At 42.0% G+C, this 24666-nt stretch overlaps 1 protein-coding gene across 3 annotated transcripts in view; it reads right to left on the bottom strand.

Annotated features, from left to right (window-relative positions):
* Window positions 1–24666, bottom strand: part of LOX (lysyl oxidase) — a 56266-nt gene that overhangs the window by 12550 nt on the left and 19050 nt on the right. For all 3 annotated transcript variants that reach the window (XM_056537356.1, XM_056537355.1, XM_056537357.1), the window contains exon 3: window positions 3243–3380. In XM_056537356.1, coding sequence (XP_056393331.1) covers window positions 3243–3380 — 138 coding nt within the window. The remainder of the gene's footprint in view (window positions 1–3242; window positions 3381–24666) is intronic.

The raw sequence follows: 24666 nt of genomic DNA, 5'->3' as shown, positions 1-24666 counted from the left end.
CAGCCCTGTATAGAATATGGGGGCTGCATGGAGATCACAGGGATCCCAGTGGCAGACTCCCCGCATCAGGCATCTTATCCCCATCCTTTGGATAGGGGATAAGATTTCTATGGCCGGAATACCCCTTTAAGTCCGATGTTATACATGTGTTCTTTCTCTGTGTGAGCATCCCCGTAATGTTAGGTAAGAAACAGGGGATTTGATGCAGATTTCAGTGTGGATGCCACACTACAAGTTCATAGCAATTTACAAACACTATCCACATGTTAAGGAAAAAAGTTAATTGGCTGTGGGTTTTTTTTTTTATCCACAACATGCTCAGCCCATTGCTAAAATGCAGCTACTTTTCACTGCAGATTTTCTTACTTTATCGTGGCGAATTATGCAGTCACTCTGAATAAAACGCAATTTCCGCGATCCCGGTTTTAGGATCTTGGCGTATCATCATGGCAGTTCAAACAAGCACTTCCACATTCTCAGCCATGGACTGCTTTTGGCAACTGAACTTGAAAGACAAAGTACTTCTGTTGTCCAATCTAATAGACCTTAACCATCCATTGCTTTTCTCTTTTTCTGCACAGCAACATTTTACTGCTTTTGTTTTTCTGCTTTTTTAGACTATGAATGTTCATTTTATATCTTGCTGGAAAAAAATGAGCATACGTGTAGAAGACAGTGTATTGGTGAATGAGGAAAGCAAATGTAACTGGCTGTACATTCACTGGAAAAAAGGTTTATTTAACTGTCTGGAAGTATAGATGCGCACCATCAAGTATTTCAACATAGCAAAGAAGTGATCTCAAAATAGGAAAATGAATTGTGCGGCCACCAGATCTGCACTTAGCTGAATAAATCCAGATGTTCAGAAGTTCAGCAGTTCCATAATATCCTGTTCTAAACCAGCTATGATAGCAGTATGAAATACAACATTTTTTAAGGTTGAGTGACAAAGCTTTGACAAAAGCATACCCTTAAAGGGGTACTCCGGCCCTAATACCTCTTATCCCCATTCCCATAGACTTGCATTGAGGGGGCGTGGCGTGATGTCACATGGGGGCGGAGTCTTGGGATCATGATACCCCAGCCCCGTGGTCGTCACGCTGCACACTGAGCCTCCATCGCTGCGGAGAGCTCGCAAAGGTGGGTGCTCTATCAGACATATTATCCCCTATTCTTTGGATAGGGAATAAGATGTATTAGGGCCGGAGTACCCCTTTTATGGCACAGCAAAATTGGATGGAAATTCTTCTCAAGACAGCAAAAAATTCTAAGCATGTTTGTATAGCTAAAAGAAGACTGGTTTTCCAGGTTTTTTTTTCTATGCCCCATTGTTGGTTCTAGTTTATTTATGTGGCAGAAATGTGGTTTCTCATGTAGGCAGCACTTACGTAATATCTAGGAGTATGGGTACTATTCTTAGAATATTATGAAAGATCCTGATTCTATATGTACACAGGCAAAAAACTAGAGCTAAAGTTTTATTGCAAAATGACCTATATTATCTTACAATTTGGGGTTTCTTATATGTAAATTGCACATAACATTTTGGTGACAGAAGTCAGATTGTATACAGATATAACCACATATCAGTGCATGAATATACATTTAGATAATATTATGGCAAACACAAATATAATGGAAATAATACTATTAAATCGCTTTGTCTAGTATTTTAAGAGAATTTGAAAATACACAAATATAATGTGAATAATACTATTAAATCACTTCCTCTAGTATTTTAAGAGAATCTGACAGCTGGGTCACCTGCACTAAACCCAATATACTGGGTTATAGTGAAGGTAAATAACTACAAAAAGGATTACTTACATATTTAGGTAAAGTATTTCCAGAGTAATGCCCGTTACTAATTCCATTTCACTCCTGTGCGCAATAGAAGCAGGGAGCTGGCTCACCTAGCTCCTCTGCCTCATCAATATTCACTCCCCAGCCGCCCCCTTCTGTGACGTGAGAGCCTGTGGGGGGGGGAGGGAAACAAGCACCGCTGCCTAGGTATAGTTGGGTGAAGTGACGAGCAGAGCTTCCAAACCCCCCTCACATGTCATGAAAGGGGGTGGGCAAGGGAGTGAATATTAATTGGGTATGGGAGCTGGATGAGCCGGCTCCCCGCCTCCATTGTGCACAGGAGTGCAATGGAAACGGAATTAGTATCGGGCATAACTTTGGAAATACTTTACCTAAATATGTTTTTCTCTTACTGTGCCTATAAATAACCTGCTTCTTAAATAAAGCTTTACTCGCCTGATTATCTTCAGCAATTTTCATAAAGGCTGTTATATTAATAAACCAATATTTTTACATTTTTCATTGACTTAAAGTCAGTTTGCATCTCAATTTATAATAGAAGACACAATGTGATGCCTGAACAATTATACAGCAGATATCATTGGCGGCTTACAGATCCCCCTTCGCTTACAATCGGGTCTGTTGAGGCTCTGTCTTATTCTTGCCATCAAATGTGATAGATATACAGATGGAACGTCTAATGCAAATATGAACAGACCTTTAGTTTTTTTATTTTATTTTTTATATGTGGAGTAGCCTACTAGAATGGGTAAGGCTGGAAATGCCTGAATTGCCACTTTACAAAAAAGATGCAATTTTTAAAATTGCAATACTATGAATTGCGCCAATAAAACAAGAAGGGCACAATTGTGTGCAGGACCTGTCACTATAAAAGCACCTGCACGGATATGTTCATGTGACCATATCTGTGCAGGTCCTGAAGCTGGAGTGCAGAGCTGCTAGATTCTACAGTAGAGGAGAGAGTCTGGTCCGGGCTCTTAATTTATAGCTTTTGCTCTCAGGTCTGTTCATTTAAGGTATCTGCTTGGGCTTTGTATTTGTTAAGGGATGTAAATTAAGATGTCTCATCTGTGTGTCTTTAAAAAAAAAAAGAAAAAAGGTTCTCAAATCGAGAAACTTTCATATGGTTGCCCATTGGTCCAATAAACAATGGTGGGTCGTAGGAGTCTTTATATAGCTTGAGTGTCAGGCAGGGAGGTCTGCATGAATGATCAATGGGTTAATTTCATTCTCAAAGCAAATAGGTGCTATTTTGAGGTATATTTGAAAGCTAACAGAAGTACCTGCATTTTTTATTCTTTGTATATAACACAGGATAATTTTCAAGTTCCTGTCTATGTTGGTTATTAGTTACTTACAGATACACTTCTTTGGTAGTGAGACAAAAATGTAACATTTTTAAATCTTTCTGCACTTACTGGTGGCAGCTGTGCCATTCCCAGGAGTAGCGGGGTCTGCTTGGCAGGAAGTCAGCCGTGCCTTGATTTTTCACTCTCTGGGGAAAGCGGAGGAGCACCCTCTGGTCATAATCTCTCACATCTGAGCTGTAGGCCGAGCTGCGTTATTATGAAAGCAAAAGAAAGACATAAAATAAGAATTACTATAAATGTGGTGTAAGATGTGACACATCAAAACCACTGTTGGGTGACATCAGTGGAGAAATCTCTATAACACATTTACAACTGAATACAAATGTATTAACGCCATAAACCTAAATGATTCAATATGATTCACATACCCTCAAGTTCAGGGAAAACCTACCAGGAAGAGAAAATATGAAGTGAGTAATTTCCGTCTACCGTAACTGGAGCAGTTTGGATGAAGTCTCGGCTTTTCCACACCTGAGTAAATTTCCCCCACAAAAATCAGCAAAACCACACATTTCCTGTGAACTGCACACATGGTACTGTATAACATCTTATAACTCGTAATGTAGAATTGCGTCTAGTTTCAATTATTTTAGAATTTTCTGACCACAGCTTTATAGTCATTTATAATATATTGCCCTATTTTTCGAGGTCCATGTGTCCAACAGTTGATATCTGGAACATTATACATTTCCCTAAATTTACACGGGGCCTGAGGCTACAGGCTGCACTGGTGGAAGCATGATTGCTCCCAGAGAGGGGGGTTAGCGGGGCTTCTTACATGTGTATGGTCAATTTTAAAGGTGAAAGAGAAAAACAGGATAGAAAAAATGGTGGGTGCTATTTTTGGCATATCTACTGTATTTATGTTGTAACTGGCAATGTGAATGGAAACTATCAGAGGGGTGGTAAATAGTATTGTTACGGGGAGATTGTAGTTGGCACCATTAGATATTAATGACATTAGCAGTGTGACTAATGCTATTGTATTTGTGCTATTTAATATGAATAACTAGTATTCTTTGTTCTTAGTCACAATTTAGTTGGTATTTGTAGTACAGTAAACACTATTCAGTGGTACTATAGGTATATGGTTGGCATTATATATTGTAGCATTATTAAAACATGGTATGGTACTATGATGTAGGAACCACATGCCAGTGTTAAAAATGAGTGGAAACTGGATATTTGGCCATAGTAATTTCAGGTTATTGTTGTGTTTCATTAAGGAAGAAAACATATATGTATTTCAGCTGGGTTTTCATATGTCTAGGTGCAACAGAACTCTGGATCACTAAAGTGTTAGACCTTTTGACAATCTGGCATAGCTGCCCTGTGATGGCGCTGTGCCAGATCAGATATTGCTACATTAAACATCTGGTGCAACCACACCAGATTGCATCTATACCAGATTGCTAAACATAAGTAATTTTGGCCTTACATTGCAGATTGCTTTCAGTAAACTGTAAACATAGTGCACCATAGAACACAAGGTTTATATTCCTTTATATCATGACTAGATAGGTTTATCAAAAAGAATAGTAGTACTTATTTTTTATTGTTTTTATGAAGCTCTAGTGAAACCGTTTCATCTTTATTTTCAGAGACAATGATCTTAACATACAGAACCCAGCAAACAACTGCAACGAAATTGTATTGTATAATAACTTTAATACAATGTACTATTATGATCTATTATGAGCCTAATTGGATGCAGAGAAAATACAGCTTTACAACTAGGTGAGAACTACATATTTTAGACAGGTACAAATATCTTAAACGTGTTCTCCAAGACATTACCATTGATGGCTTAGCCACTAGTTACTCTTTGATCTGGGAATGTCCAACCTCTGGCACCTATGAATATCAACACATTGATGGGGCCACAGTTTTCAGTCAAGCAGCAATACCAGGCAAAGCAACTTGTGTAAAAGAGCCGCAGTGTCTATGTAGCCTTAACATTAGTGTCACAGCCTCATCATTGTGCTGATCAGTAGGGCTAATCCTAACTATAGCCCTTGAAGGGAGACAACCACCTGATAGATGGTACAGGACTAGCTATCATCCCCTTAGCTCAGAAAGTGTTTATTTCAATCTGCAACTAAATGCTTTTATTGCTGAATCCATTATTTGCTGAATATAGAATTTTAAGTATATAAATGCCTTATTGTTGAACTTTGTAAACTTGCTACTGGTGCTTGTGGAACCTGAAGCTTCTCAGAAGGCCCCTATCAAATATACTGTACAATTGCCCTCCATTGAGCTCAATCTAATCTGTGGTATAAATAGACAAAATTAAAACTCATGTAGATGGGAAACAGACTTATCAATATCTGGAGTGTCTGGGCATCTGAGCAGATCTGAATGCCTGTACCACACATCACAGACCTCTCTGACTGTGCTCCTGTCACAATGCATAGGCTTACTAATAAGTCTGGTTTATCAGCTGCTGCACATTCTTGCTAGAGGTCATGTTGCCAAAAGAAATACAGTTATGTAATTCAATTTCAGGCATACTGCAGTCAGGTTAGTCAGAAACTAAAATTATTTAAAAATGCCCGTCTCCTCTTTTCCTTTCTGTCATTATGCACACATATACTCTTTGTAGATATTAAATATGGAAAAAAAGCAACTCTCCAAAAGCACACTAGTAATAATTGTACTCTAGTTTAAAAATGTTTCTCTGCAAGGAACATTTTTACTTAAAAATGATAGCTAGTTGGGGTATGGCTTGGTGGCTGAGATGAGTGATCACGTGATCACACGGCTGTGGTGCTCCAGCTATGAACCTGCATTACCAGTATCCTGACTTGAATCCTGGCTTCCCGAAGACCGGTAACCTACTCGAGAACTCGCAGGATGCCTCCTTAAACAGATCAGAGCAATGGAAAAGACCATCTAAAATGAGTCTGTTTGTGCAGAGGAGTAAAATAGCACTGGCCATGCTGTAGCGTTCCCGAACTCTATGACTGTACAAGATGACCAGCTCCCACTGGGGAAGACACTGACATCCCTAAACTCCCACTAAAGGAGGTCAGTGCTGCACTCTAGAGATGAGCGAATCGAAGCTGACAAACCAGAATTCTTTACGAATTTCATGAAATATTCGATTTGCAATGAATGTGAATATCTTGGCGATTCTATTATGTGAATTGCTTCATTAAACTCAATTTCCTGTGGTCCAGGCTCCAGGGCATCTAAAATGGCAGATCCACATGTCAGTACATGGGGCAAGGAACTCTGGGAAGACGGAAAGGGAAGTAGGCGGGATGACCCTGAATCACATGTAGGATGCAGCCTATCAGCAGCCAATCACCCCTGTGATGTCACTGCTCTATATATTCGGCAGCCATTTTGCATCTCGTCATATCATCCATTACACAGCTTTCTGGTGGACAGAGAGCAGTTTTTTTTTTCACTGAAAAGGATTTTTACTGCAGAAATAAACCTCCCAGTTACTTTCTTCAGCATTGTATTACAGAGAGGGGCATAGAGCTGTGTGTTGCCTCATACATTTCAACAAGCTGCCTCAACTTCATAAACCTTAGCAGAGGAGGCAGGAAGAATTTTTCAGCGCAATTCTGTGTCTTTGTTCCACAACAATTCATCTGCTGGTTATACTAGTCTGTAGGTGATATAATACCCAGCAGTCCATTCCTAAGTCTTTGACAGAGTGAAATTATGTGTTTAGTACACAGCTTTTTTGTGCTGCAGTACTGTTGTGTTCTGCTGGTGTTGTGCAAACATACATTTTTTTAAGCGTACTGTACGGCATTTTTCTGCCCTCATAAGTGCATACCACATACGTACATCTAAGTAGTGTACTATTTTATAGCTGTTAATCTGTCAAGGGCCTACATACTGTGAAAGGACAGCCAATAGTACACACCTGCTGCTGTTCTAGACAAATACTGTTTTGAGCGTTGTGAAGCGTATTGTACTCCCCTCATATACGCAATAAGTATGTCAGGCAGAGTAGTGCCAGGACATGCACAGAGGAGTGGCAGAGGCTTAAATTCATCAGGGGCAGGCAGAGGTCGCAGCAGAGTAGGGGTGTGTGTCAGTCGGAGTTGCTGGTCGGTGTCACGACCAGCAACCCAGCAGCCGTGATTGATCGGTTCTTTCGGTCATCAACTTCATCCCAAGTGAGGTTCACACGGTGATCCACTTCATCCCAAAGGACATCCGACACCCCCACTCAACAGTTGGTGGGTTCCTCAGACTCAACCTTCAGTTGGCATGGCCCTCATGCTGCTGCTGCTGCCTCCAGGTGCTGCTCTATGGTCTCCTCATGCTAATGCTACCACCTCCAGGCTCTGTCATTGTGCTGCTCTATGGTCTCCTCTTGCTAATGCTACCACCTCCATGCTCTGTCATTGTGTCGCCATATGGTCTCCTCATGCTGATGCTGCCACCTCCTGGCGCTCTCATTCTGCTGCTCTATGGTCTCCTCATGCTAATTCTACCACCTCCATGCTCTGTCATTGTGCCACCATATGGTCTCCTCATGCTGATTCTACCACCTCCAAGCTCTGTCATTGTGCTGCCATATGGTCGCCTCATGCTGATTCTGCCACCTCCAGGCTCTCTAATTGTGCTGCTCTATGGTCTCCTCGTTCTTATGCTATCACCTCCAGGCTCTCTCATTGTGCTGCCATGGACACTGCAAAACTTATGGTGGTGGTCCCCAGTTTCAGAAATTTCTTGCATTAGGGTCACGTTCAGGACTCCTGATGCCACCTCCAGGCTGTGCCATTCAGCCACCATATGGTATCCTCATGCTATAGCCACCTCTAGGCTGTGCCATTCAGTCACTATATGGTCTCCTCATGCTTCTGCCACCTCCAGGCTGTGGCATTCAGCCACTATATGGTATCCTTATGCTATAGCCACCTCTAGGCTGTGCCATTCAGTCACTGTATGGTCTCCTCATGCTTCTGCCACTTCCAGGCTGTGGCATTCAGCCACTATATGGTCTCCTCATGCTTCAACCACCTCCAGGCTGTGCCATTCAGACACTATATGGTCTCCTCATACTTCAGCCACCTCCAGGCTGTGGCATTCAGACACTATATGGTCTCCCTATGCTGCCACAAACTCCAGGCAATCATTCAGCCACTATATGGTCTCCTCATACTGATGCCACCTCCAGACTCTATCATTGTGCTGCCATGTGACATGTGACTCATTGTTAGATTTGGTCCTTTGTACCCACACGCCAGGGCCTGGGACACTAAAACTTGGGAGTTAAAATTTCAATTTCAAAATCCTCAATTTCAAAATCTTAAATTTCAATGGTCTCCTCATGCTTCTGCCAACTCCAAGCTGTGTCATTCAGACACTATATGGTCTCCTCATGCTGCCACAAACTTCAGGCTGTGCCATTCAGCCACTATATGGTCTCCTCATGCTTCAGCCAACTCCAGGATGTGCCATTCATCCACTGTATGGTCTCTTCTCATGCTTCAGCCAACTCTCTAGGCTGTGTCATTCAGACATTATATGGTCTCCTCATGCTTCAGCCACCTCCATGCTGTGTCATTCAGCCACTATATGGTCTCCATATATTGACTGTGTATTGTAGGAAACGTGTGGGTATCCTTGGTTTACTCTCCCAGCATTATTGCCATGTTGATTCCAGACCAGTAATAAAAGGAGTATTGCCAAGGACTAGTAGAAACAGGGAACTGTGGATATTGACCACCGGCTGTTGGAATTGACTGACTATCCCAGGTGGTAGATTTACCATTTTGAAGTTCCTCAATTCCAGTAGGCTTTAAGTCGTTCATTCGTTGTTGTGGTTCTTCAGTTGCAGAATTAACTTGTATCATGTTTTCCTGTTCCTCCGATGAGCTAATGTCACTGGAACACACAATACTCATTTTGTCATCTAATGAAGGATCCTTTAATTCAGAGAATGTATGTAACATTTTATTATTTTGAATGTCAGGTGGTATTCTGACAATTTCAGATTATAAAGGAATTTTGGAATCTGGGACACAAGTGAAAATAAGAATTTTCAAGTAAACTGTAGCACATTTTTCTGCCCTCATAAGTGCATACCACATACCTACATCTAAGTAGTGTACTATTTTGTACATATTAATCTGTCCACGGTCTACATGCTGTGAAAGGACAGCTAATAGTACACACCTGCTGCTGTTCTAGACAAATATTGTTTTAAGCGGAGTGAAGCATATTGTACTCCCCTCATATATGCAATAAGTATGTCAGGCAGAGTAGTTAAATTTCAATTTCAAAATCCTTAGTTTAAATGTAAAAATCTTACATTTAAATGTAAAAATCATAAATTTCAATGGTCTCCTCATGCTTATGCCAACTCTAGGCTGTGCTATTCAGACATTATATGGTCTCCTCATGCTTCAGCCAACTCCAGGCTGTGTCATTCAGGCAATATATGGTTTACTGACGCTACTGGGCCTGGGAATAAAATCTGGAAATAAAAATGTTGTTATGGTAGCACTAGCTACCCAAAATCTTCAGTTTAAATTTCAGAATTCATATTTTAATCTTAGGGATTGTGAAGCCCTAGTGTCTACTCATGCTGCTACCAACTCCAGGCTGTGCCATTCAGACACTATATGGTCTCCTCATGCTTCAGCCAACTCTAGGCTGTGTCATTCAGACAATATATGGTTTACTGATGCTGCTGGGTCTGGGCCAAATTTTTTTTTTATGTTAGCACTATCTACCATAAATGTTCAATTTAAATTTCAAAATTCATCTTTTAATCTTGGGGATTGTGAAGCCCTAGTGTCTACTTATGCTGCTGCCAGCTCTTGGCTGTGTCATTCAGCCACTTTATGGTCTCCTCATGCTGCCGACAACTCCAGGCTGTGTCATTCAACCACTATATGATCTCCAAATGCTGCCAACTCCTCCACGCTGTGTCATTCAGCCACTATATGGTCTCCTCATACTGATGCCACCTCCAGGCTCTGTCATTGTGCCGCTCTGCGGCAGTGATTCTAAAAGCGATGCCGGTAATCTGCATGTCATACTGAATAACAGTATTATTTCACTACCCCAGCACACTCCATATGCGTGTTGGAACAAAGCAAAGTGTTCTACACCCCTATTGAGACTCTCTGTAGGCCAGAAATAGCCATTTTTAATATAGATTTATCGCAAATAAATTCACATTGAATCAAATTTTTTCGGAGATTTCGGCGAATCGTCCGAATTGAATTTTTCAAAAGTTTGCTCATTTCTACTACACACCTTCAAGTTATCCATGCCTGCAAAACTATATAAAACGGCTCTTTGCACTAGTCTCAGCACTAGAAGGGTACGTTCACACGCGCGGATTTACAGCGTATTTTACATTGCAAATCTGCTGGTGAAGGCCCGCTTTATGCTGGCTTTACATGTGCCTGCTCGTAGCGGCAATACGCCGCTACCAGCAGACACCCTGCGATGTGCGAGTCGCAGTATACTCACACATCGTGGGAGCTCTCTGCCTAGCTCAGAGCAGGGAGAGCGGCCGCAATGTGTGAGTACGCCGCTAACATCACTGCACTGTGTCTGCTGGTAGCGGCGTATTGCCGCTACGAACAGGTACATGTAAAGCCAGCATAGAGCAGGGCCTTCACCAGCAGACCTGCAGCTAAAATCCGCGTGTGTGAACGTACCCGAAGACACAGTAGCTCTGATGCAAGTGTCTATCAGCTCACTTTAGGCCCAGGTGGAACAGAGAAAGCATTGAAACCATAATCTAGAAAACGGATTACACCAAAATAATATCAGTTTATTTGTCTGCCCAAGCGGACTGAACGTCAGAACCCTAGCGCATTTGTTGAAATGTAGATCAAGGAACTGTTTCCTGACCTGCCTTTCTCTTCTGCTTCACAGTTGAAAGAGTACATCAAGTCCCTGCAGGACTGTCACCACTCTGGACACCTCCTTAACCCATCTTAGCACACTATGCAGTGACCGCATCTGATTCTACTGTCTATTCAACACTGCATGAGATAACTTGGCATTGCGGTGGGTTATTCATCTTCCCTGATTTTTCTTCTGATCTACAACGGCACAGAGCCAACCTTGCTGCCATCAAAGCTGGGCTAAGAGGTAAAGGTGACATATAAGGTGACATATAAACAGCCGGTGGTCAATACATTTAAGCATGTTTAGATCATAAAGTACAGTAGAATGAGCACAGGTCTCTGAAGGCACAGCAAGCCGTATTCAAGAGTGTTACAACACAATAATAATTAATTTTAAAAAAGCTACCAAGGCTCCAAAGTCAAATCGGTGGCGTAAGTCATATCAACCTTTTCTGAGGTCTTAAGACGTAGTAACCCTTATTATCTCTGTAGTCCATCAACACTGTATGCAAAGGAAAGCCTGCTGAGAAGTAAGGTGCATCACTCCACCTTACTTTGTCCAAAACTAATGGCATGGGCATCTCTACCGAACCTACACTCTTACTACTTGGAAGGGCAACTCTATGTATGTACCTGTACCATTGCTATTGTACCAAGTATGGTTATATAAAAAATAACTAGTTGATTGAGATTATGCATAAACTCCTTATTTTTTGCAAACACCAACAAAATGTTATTTAGAAGTTTTCTGAAATATTCTAGTACACATACCATAAAAAATCATATGATGTCACATTCAACACAGTCAAACCTCTTTGAGAAGACCACTCAAATTTCATTAAAAAGTAGTAGTCTTTGTAAGTAGGCTTCTCAAAGTAAATACCTACTATGCATACTGTGTTGTTAAGGGGGTGATCTTCTTAAAGGGGTAGTCTTTAAACCCCTTGGGGATGAAGCCCATTTCGACCTTAAGGACAAGAGCATTTTTTTTGCAAATCTGACCTTTGTCACTTTATGCATTAATAACTCTTGGATGCTTTTACTTATGAATTTAATTCCGAGATAATTTTTTCGTGACATATTCTACTTTCTAATTTCCTTTGATACTTGCATCATTTATTTGTGAAAAATGTAAAAAAATTCATGAAAAATTTAAAATTTTTCTAAATTTGAAACTCTCTGCTTGTAAAGAAAGGGGTCTTACCAAATAAATTATATATTGATTTACATATACAATATGTCTACTTTATGTTTGCATCATAAAGTTGACACGTTTTTACTTTTTGAGGACATTTTAGGGCTTCAAAGTAAAGCAGCAATTTTCCAAATTTTCATGAAAAATGCTAAATCTTAACAGGGCCCAGTACATTTTTAAGTGGATTTGAGGGACCTTTCTCTAAGAAATCCCCCACAAAAGAACCCATTTTAGAAACTGAACCCCTGAAAGTATTCAAAATGACATCCAGAAAGTTTGTTAACCCTTTTGGTGTTTCACAGGAATAGCAGCAATGTGAAGGAGAAAACTCAAAATCTCAGGTTTTTTACACTAACGTTCTTGTAGCCCCATTTATTTTATTTTTACAAGGGGTAAATTTGTAACCCAATTTCTCCCTAGTATGGCAATACCTCATATGTGGATGTAAAGTGTCTTGCGGGTGCACAACATGGCTCAGGAGGGAAAGAGCAACTTTTGCCGTAATGGTTTTTGGGGGGCATGTCGCATTTAGGTAGCCCCCTTGGTGCCAAAACAGCAAAATCCCCCATGTGGCACACTATTTGGGAAACTATACCCCTTAGGATCAAGAGGTATATTGAGCCTTAACACCTTACAGGTGTTTGACAACTTTTCGTTAAAGTTTGACATGAAAATGAAAAATTTTATTTTTAACACTAAAATGCTAGTGTTACCCCAAACTTTTAATTTTCACAAGGGGTAGTTGGAGAAAAATCCCCCCAAAATTTGCATTCCAATTTCTCCCGAATAAGGAAATACCCATATGCGGGCACACTTCAGGTCTCAGAAGAGAAGGAGCGCTATTGGGCTTTTGGAGAAAGAGAACTTGTCTGGGATTGAAGTTGGGGGCCATGTGCATGTACAAAGCCCCCATGGTCCTAGAACAGTGGAAACCCTCCACATGTGACAGAATTTTGGAAACTACACCCCTCAAGGAACATAATAAGCATTACAGCGAGTACTTACACCTTATAGGTTTTTTGAACAGTGGTTTGTAAAAATGAAACATTTGATTTTTAACACTAAAATGCAGTTGTCACCCCAAACTTTTCATTTTCACAAGGTGTAATCAGAAAAAATTCCCTCAGAATTTGTAACCCATTTTCTCCCGAATAAGGAAATACCCCTTATGTAAAGTGCTCTGCGGGCACACTACAGGTCTCCAGTAGTAGGAGCGTCATGTGCATTTACAAAGCCCCCATGGTGCCAGGACAGTGGAAACCCCCCACATGTATAACATTTTGGAAACTACCGCCCCTCAAGGAACATAACAAGGGGTGCAGTGGGTATTTACAACTCACAGGTATTTTGAACAGTGGGCTGTAAAAATGAAATTCTGATTTTTAACACTGAATTGCTGGTGTCAGACCAAATTTTTCATTTTCAACAGGGATTATAGGAGGAAAAATCTCCCCCCCCCCCCCCCCAAAATTTGGAGCCCAATTTCTCCCAAGTAAGGAAATACCACATATGTAGATGTATTGTGCTGTGTGGTCGCACAACAGGGCTAAGGAGTGAAAGAGCACAAAGAACCTTTGAGGCCTAAGGTGGTGATTTGCCCTGCAATGGCAAGAGGTTCTGACATAAAATCTAGAAAAAAAAACGGCAAGTGACCTCAATTTTTAAAGTACACCCCTCGAGGAACATAACAAGGGGTACAATGAGTATTTACACCTCACAGGTTATTTGAACAGTAGCCTGTAAAAATGAAAAATTTTATTTTTTTCACTAAAATGCTGGTGTTAACCAAAATTTTGCTATATCCCAAGAGCTAATAGGAGAAAAATGCCCCCAAAATTTTTAGCCCTATTTCTCCCAAGCAAAGAAATACCCCAAATGTGCTGTATGGGCACATAACAGGGCTCAAGACTCATAGAGCTATGTTCGCATTTGAGGCCTAAGACATTTCAGTAGCTGACGGTTACATACATTCAGAGGAAAATACAAAAAGAAACCCACATGTGACACCATTACGGACCGTACACCACCTTCAGGGGTGAAGTGGACATTTGGAACGGACGGGTGTTTCATATATTTATTTTTCAGGAAAGAGTAGTTTGTGAAAAATGAAAATTGATATTTTCTAACTGAAATACCATCTGTGTACCCAGAGCATAGCCAAAAGTAAAACGTGTGCCCACCACAAACCCTACGCCCTTCTTTATCATTCTGGGAATGTTTTATTTGGATGGCCATCCCTCCATTAACCAATCCCTCTGGGGATTGGTGCCTGGAAGGGATAGGTCGGGAGGCCTCTCTGATTTTTCCGCACGATGTGAAAAGAGGGATACTGGTATATAAGTTATCCACGTAAAGGTTTTAACCCTTATCCAGTAGTGGGTGCAAAAGGTCCCACACAAGCTTCCCACTGACTCCCAGAATGGGGGGCATTCTGGGGGTTCAATGTGGGAATCTAGACCCTCGTACACTCTAACCCTGTAAGTGTACCCTGAGGTACTCTCACGGAGTTTATAAAGTTTCACACCATAGCTCGTCCGCTTAGATGGGATATATTGGTGGAAAATGAATCTCCCCTTAAAACTAATGAGAGACTCATCAATAAAGACCTCCCTTTGGGGAACACAGGCCTCCAAAAACTTGGCCTCAAAGTGATTTATGACCGGTCTGATTTTGCAAAGGCGGTGTTAGGCAGGATCACCTTGGGGGGGCCATGCTGCATTATATAGCGTAATGCAGGCATATCCGTATGGCCTCAAAACATTCCTATGGCATTGCCATACTATAGAGTTGGGTCTGGTAGAGTACGTCCCCACTCCAGGATTGCCTGACACTAGGTTTTTTGACTAGACCCATATGCAGCACGAGGCCCAAAATGTCCTATTTTCGGCTGCATTGACGGCAAACCATCCATTGGGCCTAGCCAAAATGGAGCCCAGGTGTGCAGCAGCGAACCGTTGGGCGTACAGGTTCGTCTGCTCCACCATCAGATTGACAAAGTCTTCACTGAAAAAATAACTAAAAAAGTCAATTTCAGTAAAGCCAGCAATGTCAATCTTGATTCTTGGGTTTCCAACAAACCCAGGAATCACGGGCTCATAGTTCTCTGGTGCAATCAAGACAGGTTCACCGGTAAAGGGTACTGGTGGACTTTCCTGGTGGGCTGGCATGCTAGTACGATAGGGTTGCTCATACTAGTATGGGGCACAGGGTCAGTTTTATGGGGGGTTTGTAGCCTCACACATTGGCGTCTCCGCTGCCATGGGGCTCATCATCAGAACTTGATGATGAGGAGAGCGAGGAAGACAACAGGAAAGTGGGGTCTTCCTCGCTATCACTGGCACTTTCAGTGTCTGAGGTAAATAAGGCATATGCCTCCTCTGCTAAAAATGCCCTGCAGGCCATTTCCTAACTTTTCTGGGGTGTGTGTGTGTGTGTTTGAAATGTGTGTATGTGTGGGGGGCTTCTACTTTATCCCTAACCTACCCTAACTTACTCTAACCCACCCACTAACAAAGAAAAAATTAAGGGTGTACTTCTAGCGCAAAAAAAACGTGCCCCAAAGAAGAGATACCTAATCAGTTGTGTGTGCCACTGATTAGGGCTCAGTGGCAGCAGGGGGCGCACAAAAAAAGGGGGAGGGAAAAAAAAGCACCTGCCTAAACCATAAAAAAAATACGCTGATCAGTGATATATTACTGCAGCGGTCAGCGGCAGGGCAGGCGCACACAGGGGGTCTGTCCACACAGCACGGACCTGCTGCTGGTGGCACGGACCGCAAATCCCCAAAAAAGGTGCTAGAAAAAAAAAACAAGAAAATAAAAAACCCTGATATGCCTGAAAACGCAACCTATGTATAGGAGAGGTGTGAGCGCAAGACGGCGCGAAGTAGCTACTGCTATCCTTAACTTCATCATCTCCCCTGCTGGTATGCCGAGCCTGTACAATGTTTTAAAGCTACCAATAAAGTCTTAAAGATTTTATCCTTCCGAACTGGTGAGTGGAGCTTTCTGACAAACTTCTAATACTGTATCCCCGAAAAAGCGCTGCACCCCAAAAAAACGCTGATCAGTGGGATGGCACTGATCAGCGGTGGGGTGGGAAATTCACTAACAGTGGCTGGCCGCTCTCTTATAGGCCACAGTTATAAGGCCACAGTTAGTGAATAAAAAAAATAAAAGATGGTAATAAGCTGCAGCACCCCGGTAAGGTCTGGGGCAAACAACAAAAGGTGCTGTGCACCCTCAGAACTCAGATGGCGAGCACTGCAAAAAAATAAAATAAATAAATAAATAAAAATATATATATACATATATATATATATATATATATATATATATATATATATATATATATATTTTTTTTTTTTACACAGTACTGTCCCTGCCTATAAACTGCTATCCCTGACAGAAGAAGCACAGTGGGGGATACTGGAGGCACTGGATGGCACAGTATGGGGGGATCACTGAAGAATCTCCTCAGTCTCTCTGCTCTGCTCACCAACTACAAGCTGTTGGTGGGCAGAACAGAGCACAGAAGAGATCTAGGGGGCTTCGGGAGGACAAAGGGAAGAGATACCCTCCCGCCACTACAAGTGATTGGATGGTCATACAGACCGTCCAATCACAGGGCTCTGGGAGGTTGCATCAATGCCACCTCCCATCTACATGTAGAGGGTGGTGAGTGTCGTGTGTTACGCCATCCGTAACCATATTTCTTCCAGGTCATCGGATCAACGGAGACGCGAATGACCCGGAATTTCCGCAAATCACCGGTCTGAATTGATATGGGGGGGGGGGTCTCAGGACCCTTTGGGCGATGTCACGGGATGCCTGCTGAATGATTTCAGCAGGCATCCCGTTCCGATCACTCCCCCGGCGAACGCCGGTGATCGGAAATATGGTGGATGTACAGGTACGCCCTCCGTTCTTAAGTACCTGTACGCCCCCCCTCCCCAACAGGTTAAAGAGGTTTCACTGTATTCATTTGTACATTCACTGCAATACCATATTTTTCGCTGAAGTTGTCTAGTCAGAAACATAATATATTGAAATATACTGCTTAATAATAAAATTGCAACACTAAGAAGGAATAGTCCGGATTCATAAACAAGTTAATAATATGCAAATAATTAAAGAATGGAAACAAAATATTGAAAGCATCTCAATTTATTCAGTGTCGAGTATGCATGCCACATGCACAAATACAGGCACTTTCATGGCGTGCTATCAATAAGGTATTAAATGATTGTATGAGAAAGCATCTGTTCGCACAAATCATCTGCTGCTGACAGCTCCCTATTCAATTGCCAACATGACGTCCCAGATGTGCTTGATTGGGGCAAGTCTGGAGACGCTGCAGACCATGGTAGCATTTAGGGCATTCAAGCTGCGCACAGTAGCAGAAGTAACATGTGGTCTGGTGTTGTCATGTTGAAAAATGGCTCCTTGGACACTTCAGATAAATGGCCATATCACTGGTTCCACAACCAAATAAATGGAGCTGTTGGTATACCTGGAATGAAGAATAGAGGATCCGGATACTGTTCATTATGCCACCCTCCACCATAGTCCTGGGAGTAGGATTGGTGTGACATTCCTTTGTGAAGGCTATTTCATGGCGTTACCCACACAACCTCCAGACCAATCTCTGACTGATCATTGCGTCTGAGACAAAAGTGGGTTTCACTGCTGAAGAGGATAGATCTCCATTCCATCCTCCACTACTACCATAAAAAAGCACTCAGGTGATGCAAAAATGTTTTTTTTCCCATAGGTGACCAAGGATCTCGAAGCCCAACATTCATCTTTGGTCTTATTGTGATGTATGAATAGGATTATACCTATTTTCAGTAGTCATTCATGCCTATACTATATTAGTTGTCATTCTTTAATCAGCTGATTTACTAAAAATGTAAATTCCTTTTTCTTAAGATCTAGAATATGTGTAGAAAAGGATCGTGTGTGTTCTATTGTGGGTTATCTGGGACACAGTGGGGCTCTTGTGGGACCCCTGTAGTCACAAATTCTTATGGTTAGAAATAAGACAGATTGGTAACAATGTAATTTTTTATTTTTTTTGCTGGACTCAGCTGTGATGATCAAGTGGAATAACTTGGAACAAAGCCACGTAGAAAGTCCTCTGAGGCTAGTAAATTGTAGTTGCATCATTAAACTTGGCAGCAAACCTATCCTAATTTTATGCCTTTTTCTTTGTTTGTTTTACGTTTTCAGTTCAGAAGACATGTTTAGAATTATTTTTTTGTGTAAACCAAAATATATAGGATAGGAAATGGATAGCTTTATATCACGCTTATGCAATACTAGCTAGAAGACTACAGGGTAGAAATTATCATTAACCACTGTACTTTTAAAGGGGTATTCCGGGTTTATACTGTCCTCTGTCCAAAAGATAAGATGTATGATCGCAGGGGTCCCGCTGCTGGGGACCCCCGCGATCTTGGTTCAGCCCCCGGCATTCTGTGCCGGGCGCTGCCTCCGAGAAGGGGACGTGACGTTACGGCCACGCCCCTAGTGACATCACATTACGCCTCTCCATTCATGTCTATGGGAGGGGGCATGACTAGAAAAAATGCCTCATGGAGCACCATAGAATCCATCATCAGAAAATAGAAAGAATATGGCATAACTGCAAACCTATTAAGACAAGGCTGTCCATCGAAAACTGACAAGCCGAGCAAGTAGAATATTCATCGGAAAAGCAACAAGAGGCCCATGGATCATTAGCTGAGGTGAGAGAATCTGTCCACAGGACAACTATTAGTCATTTACTCCACAAATGGCCTTAAAGTAGAGTGGCAAGAATAAAGCCATTGTTAAAACTGATCCACAAGAAATCCCATTTGGAGTTTGCCACAAGCCATGTGGGAGACAAAAATATGTGGAAGACGTTGCTCTGGTCAGATGAGACCAAAAATAAACTGCAAATGCTGTGTGTGGCAGAAACCTAACATTGGCCATCACCCTGAGCACACAAACCCCAGCAGTAAAACATGGTGGGGGTAGCATCATGCTGTGGGGATGTTTCTCTTCAGCAGGAGCAGGGAAACGGTTTAGAATTGATGGAGAGATGGTTGGCGCCAATTACAGTGTAATGCATTCTACAATAGACTTGAGACTGTGGTGGAGCTTCATCTTTTATCAGGACAATGGCCCTAAACATACAGCCAGAGCTACAATGGAATGGCTTAGAGCAAAACATATTAATGCCCTAAAATGGCCTAGTCAAATCCCAGACCTACAGTGCCTTGCAAAAGTATTCACCCCCTTGACTTTTTTTTTTGTATTTTGGTACATAACAGCCTTAAGTTCAATGTTTTGTTAATCTGAATTTTATGTGATAGGTCAGAACACAATAGTCTAAGTTGGTGATGTTATATGAGAAAAATATGTAAATAAAACTATTGTTTAGAAAACAGAAAATTGGCATGTGCGATTGTATTCACCCCCTTTGTTAGGAAGCTCATAAAAAGCTCTGGTGCAACAAATTACCTTCAGAAGTCATATAATTAGTGAAATGATGTCCACCTGTGTGCAATCTAAGTGTAACATGATCTATCATTACATATACACACCTTTTTTTGAAAGGCCCCAGAGGCTGCAATACCTAAGCAAGAGGCATCAGTAACCAAACACTGCCATGAAGACCAAGGAACTCTCCAAACAAGTAAGGGACGATGTTGTACAAGTCAAGGTTAGGTTATAAAAAAAATATACAAATCTTTGATGATCCCCAGGAGCACCATCAAATCTATCATAACCAAATGGAAAAAACATGGCACAAAAGCAAACCTGCCAAGAGACGGCCGCCCACCAAAACTCACGGACCGGGCAAGGAGGGCATTAATCAGAGAGACAGCACAGAGACCTAAGGTAACCCTGGAGGAGCTACAGAGTTCCACAGCAGAGACTGGAGTATCTGTAAATAGGACAACAATAAGCCGTACACTCCATAGAGTTGGGCTTTATGGCAGAGTGGGCAGAAGAAAGCCATTACTTTCAGCTAAAAACAAAAAGGCACATTGTGAGTTTGCAAAAAGGCATGTGAGAGACTCCCAAAATGTATGGAGGAAGGTGTTCTGGTCTGATGAGACTAAAATTTTACTTTTCAGCCATGTCTGGCACAAACCCATCACATCACTCAAAGAACACCATCCCCACAGTGAAATGTGGTGGCAGCATCATGCTGTGGGGATGTTTTTCTGCAGCCGGGACTGAGAAACTGGTCAGAGTTGAAGGAAAGATGGATGGTGCTAAATACAGGGGTATTCTTGAGCAAAATCTGTACCACTCGTGCATGATGTGAGGCAAGAATGGAGGTTCACCTTCCAGCAGGACAATGACCCCAAACACACTGCTAAAGCAACACTTGAGTGGTTTAACCCCTTAAGGACTCAGGGTTTTTCCGTTTTTGCACTTTCATTTTTTCCTCCTTACCTTTTAAAAATCATAACCCTTTCAATTTTCCACCTAAAAATCCATATTATGGCTTATTTTTTGCGTCGCCAATTCTACTTTGCAGTGACATTAGTCATTTTACCCAAAAATGCACGGCGAAACGGAAAAAAAAATAATTGTGCGACAAAATTGAAAAAAAGCCATTTTGTAACTTTTGGGGGCTTCCGTTTCTACGCAGTGCATATTTCGGTAAAAATTACACCTTATCATTATTCTGTAGGTCCATACGGTTAAAATGATACCCTACTTATATAGGTTTGATTTTGTCGCACTTCTGGAAAAAATCATAACTACATGCAGGAAAATTTATACGTTTAAAAATGTCATCTTCTGACCCCTATAACTATTTTTCCACGTACGGGGAGGTATGAGGACTCATTTTTTGCGCCGTGATCTGAAGTTTTTATTGGTATGATTTTTGTTTTGATCTGACTTTTTGATCACTTTTTATTCATTTTTTAATGTTATAAAAAGTTACCAAAATACGCTTTTTTGGACTTTGGAATTTTTTTGCGCGTACGCCATTGACCGTACGGCTTAATTAATGATATATTTTTATAGTTCGGACATTTACGCACGCGGCGATACCACATATGTTTATTTTAAATTTTTTTTACACTGTTTTATTTTTTTTATGGGAAAAGGGGGGTGATTCAAACATTTATTAGGGAAGGGGTTAAATGACCTTTATTAACACTTTTTTTTTACTTTTTTTTTGCAGTGTTATAGGTCCCATAGGGACCTATAACACTGCACACACTGATCTCTCATCCTGATCACAGGCGTGTATTAACACGCCTGTGATCAGCATTATCGGCGCTTGACTGCTCCTGCCTGGATCTCAGGCACGGAGCAGTCATTCGTCGATCGGACACCGAGGAGGCAGGTAAGAGCCCTCCCGGTGTCCGATCAGCTGTTCGGGACGCCGCGATTTCACCGCGGCGGTCCCGAACAGCCCGACTGAGCAGCCGGGATACTTTCAGTTTCACTTTAGAAGCGGCGGTCAGCTTTGACCGCCGCTTCTAAAGGGTTAATACCGCACATCGCCGCGATCGGCGATGTGTGGTATTAGCCGCGGGTCCCGGCCGTTGATTAGCGCCAGGACCCACGCGATATGATGCGGGATCGCGGCGTGATCCCGCTTCATATCGCGGGAGCCGGCGCAGGACGTAAATATACGTCCTGCGTCGTTAAGGGGTTAAGGGAAAACATGTAAATGTATTGGAATGGCCAAGTCAAAGCCCAGATCTCAATCCAATCGAAAATCTGTGGTCAGACTTAAAGATTGCTGTTCACAAGCGCAAACCATCCAACTTGAAGGAGCTGGAGCAGTTTTTAAAGGAGGAATGGGCAAAAATCCCAGTGGTAAGATGCGGCAAGCTCATAGAGACTTATCCAAAGTTACTTGGAGCTGTGATTGCTGCAAAAGGTGGCTCTAAAAAGTATTGACTTTATGGGGGTGAATAGTTATGCACATTGACTTTTCCTGTTATTTTGTCCTATTTGTTATTTGCTTCACAATAAATAAATCAAATAAAAAACATTTTCAAAGTTGTGGGTATGTTCTGTAACTTAAATGATCAAAATCCTCAAACAATCCATGTTAATTCTGGGTTGCGAAGTCAAGGGGGGGGGGGGAGTGAATACTTTTGCAAGGCACTGTAAATTCTTTGAGAATCGATAGTAAGACTTGAAAATTGCTATGCACAAGCGGTGTCCATCCAATGTGACTGAGCTTCAGCTTTTTTGCCAAGAAGAATAGACAAACATTTCCATACCCAAATAGACTTGCCGCAAAAGGTGGTTCTATCAAGTTAATACTTATGCATAAGCATTATGGTACAAAGTGAAATCTAATCTTTTAAATAACCTGCATTTTGCAAACTTTGCCTTGGGCGCCTTAAAACAATTTAGCTGGATGTTTGATGTGAAATATGAAGTTATGTCACGTACTGAGAAACATTCCAAGCCTCCTGCAACAAAGTTATTGTCTTATCAGAATAATTATTTCAGTAGAGATCTGGAGAACCAACTCTTCATGAGAAATACATTGAATAATGTGGAATCCTGTGTTATTTATTTTATTTTATTTTGCAGGTTGTACCCATACATGTAACATTCTATCCTTACTATTATTTCTCTTAATGTTTCTCCATTTTATTTTATCTTGCTACCAGGAATGTTTGAATGTTCTAGACTCTGCATTGCTCTTTCTATTGTTTCCTCCCCCCTGTTACTTTCCATCAGTCAACTGTTAAAGGGGTACTCCACAGGCCAGTGTTCCGGCTGCATTCAGAACATTTAGTTCCGAGCGATGTACGCGCACTGCCGGGGACGGCCACGGCAGCGCGCGCACAGCGTTCGGAACTAAATGTTCTGAATGCAGCCAGAACACTGGTGTTAGGAATCACGGCAGGTGGACTACAGGTGATGGATCCTCTGGGCCTGTGTGGAAGGAGATTTGAGCCGTGCCAGGGAGCGGGGTCTAAGGTGCCACTGGTTTTAACCAGAGCCTGCCGCAAAATGGGATGGTTTTGCTGCAGCAGGTGGGACCCAGGTCGCTACCCCTGGCACGATTGTCCACACAGGTAACTGGGGGGTGACGTGGCACTGGCAGAGACTGACAGGATGACAGCAGGACAGGGCAGGAACACAGGTACAGGATAGGACGGAACAGGAATAGATACGCAGACTCTGGGAAACAGGACTTCACTAACGCTTAGGCAACCAAAGATCTGGCACAGGGAGGAGCAGATACTTATGGATCAGGGGTCAGGTGCATGCACTTTAATTAATTGGTACTGGCCCTTTAAGAAACAGAGCTCCGGCACGTGCGCACCCTAGGAAGCAGAGGCACGCATGCCAGAGCTGTGGGGACACCAGGGAGCAGAGACACAAGTAGGTGAGTGACGGGCTGAGACTCTCATGTGGGCACGTCCCGCGATTCGAATCTCAGCCCTGTCAGCAGCGCGGACAGGAAGCGCTCACGGACGGAGTTTTCGGCCGGAGCGCAACTGTAACAACTGGCCAGTTGAGTACCCCTTTAAGATGCGTTTTCTCCCATTTTCCTCCCGTTACATTTCTTCAGCAAATTCTTAGTCTATTTTTTCCCCTGTTTTCCTGGTTATGTTCCTGGTTATGTTCCTCTAGCTTTTTCTTCTACTGTCCATCCTCCAGCAGCCATAAAAGAGGGAACAGGAGTCAACAATAGCTGATACCTGTCAATATGTAAAACTTAGGGCTTGTAAAGGACTCAAAAAAATATCAAGCCACATGACCATGCCTATTTTTTTCCTGTCAGCAGACATAAAATTGTGCATAATGTACAATGCAGAGACATCTGTTTGGAGTTTACAACAATATCCATATCCAACTTCTTAGGTTTCTGATCTCTGTCAGCTCAGTTTGCCAATAATATGTTTTTATGCTGCCATGTGTTTTCCCTTTTGTCCTTCTGTTTGTCTATTTGCCCACTTTTGATTCCATTAGCCCCGGTCTTGTTGTACCTTGTTTAAGACCAATTTATGGTTGGATACCAGATCCTTATTCTCTCCTAGGGTTTAGCCTGGTCTGCCCTTAGAGACTAGTAGTTTTTAGTAGTCTAACTACAATAACTTATTTATTATTTCTGTCTGGCTTTCCTATTTTTCTTACTGTGACTTATTGGCAAGAGAGTTCTTGTTGGGGCCCTTAGAAGGAGAAGTTGAGCCCCACTATGGAAATAACAAGATGTAAGTTAATTACCCAATTTTTTATATGAATGCAATAATTAAGATGGCAGTGAAGGGGGCCGGGATTTGGGGGAAGGCTGATTTCTTGGCTTCTGGGACCACAATGGGATTCACAGACTCCCCGGTGAGTGAGTTGAAGTCTGCCTCATGGATGTGTTTCATTACAAATGAACGGTGACATTTTTTAAATCTGTGTTTTTGTGATCATACAGAAACCCTAAGTGTACG

Source organism: Hyla sarda, chromosome 1, assembly GCF_029499605.1.
Source record: "Hyla sarda isolate aHylSar1 chromosome 1, aHylSar1.hap1, whole genome shotgun sequence".
In the NCBI taxonomy this organism is placed as follows: domain Eukaryota; kingdom Metazoa; phylum Chordata; class Amphibia; order Anura; family Hylidae; genus Hyla; species Hyla sarda.
The sequence above is the reverse complement of the archived record's forward strand: the minus strand, read 5'-3'. Positions and strand labels throughout refer to the sequence as shown.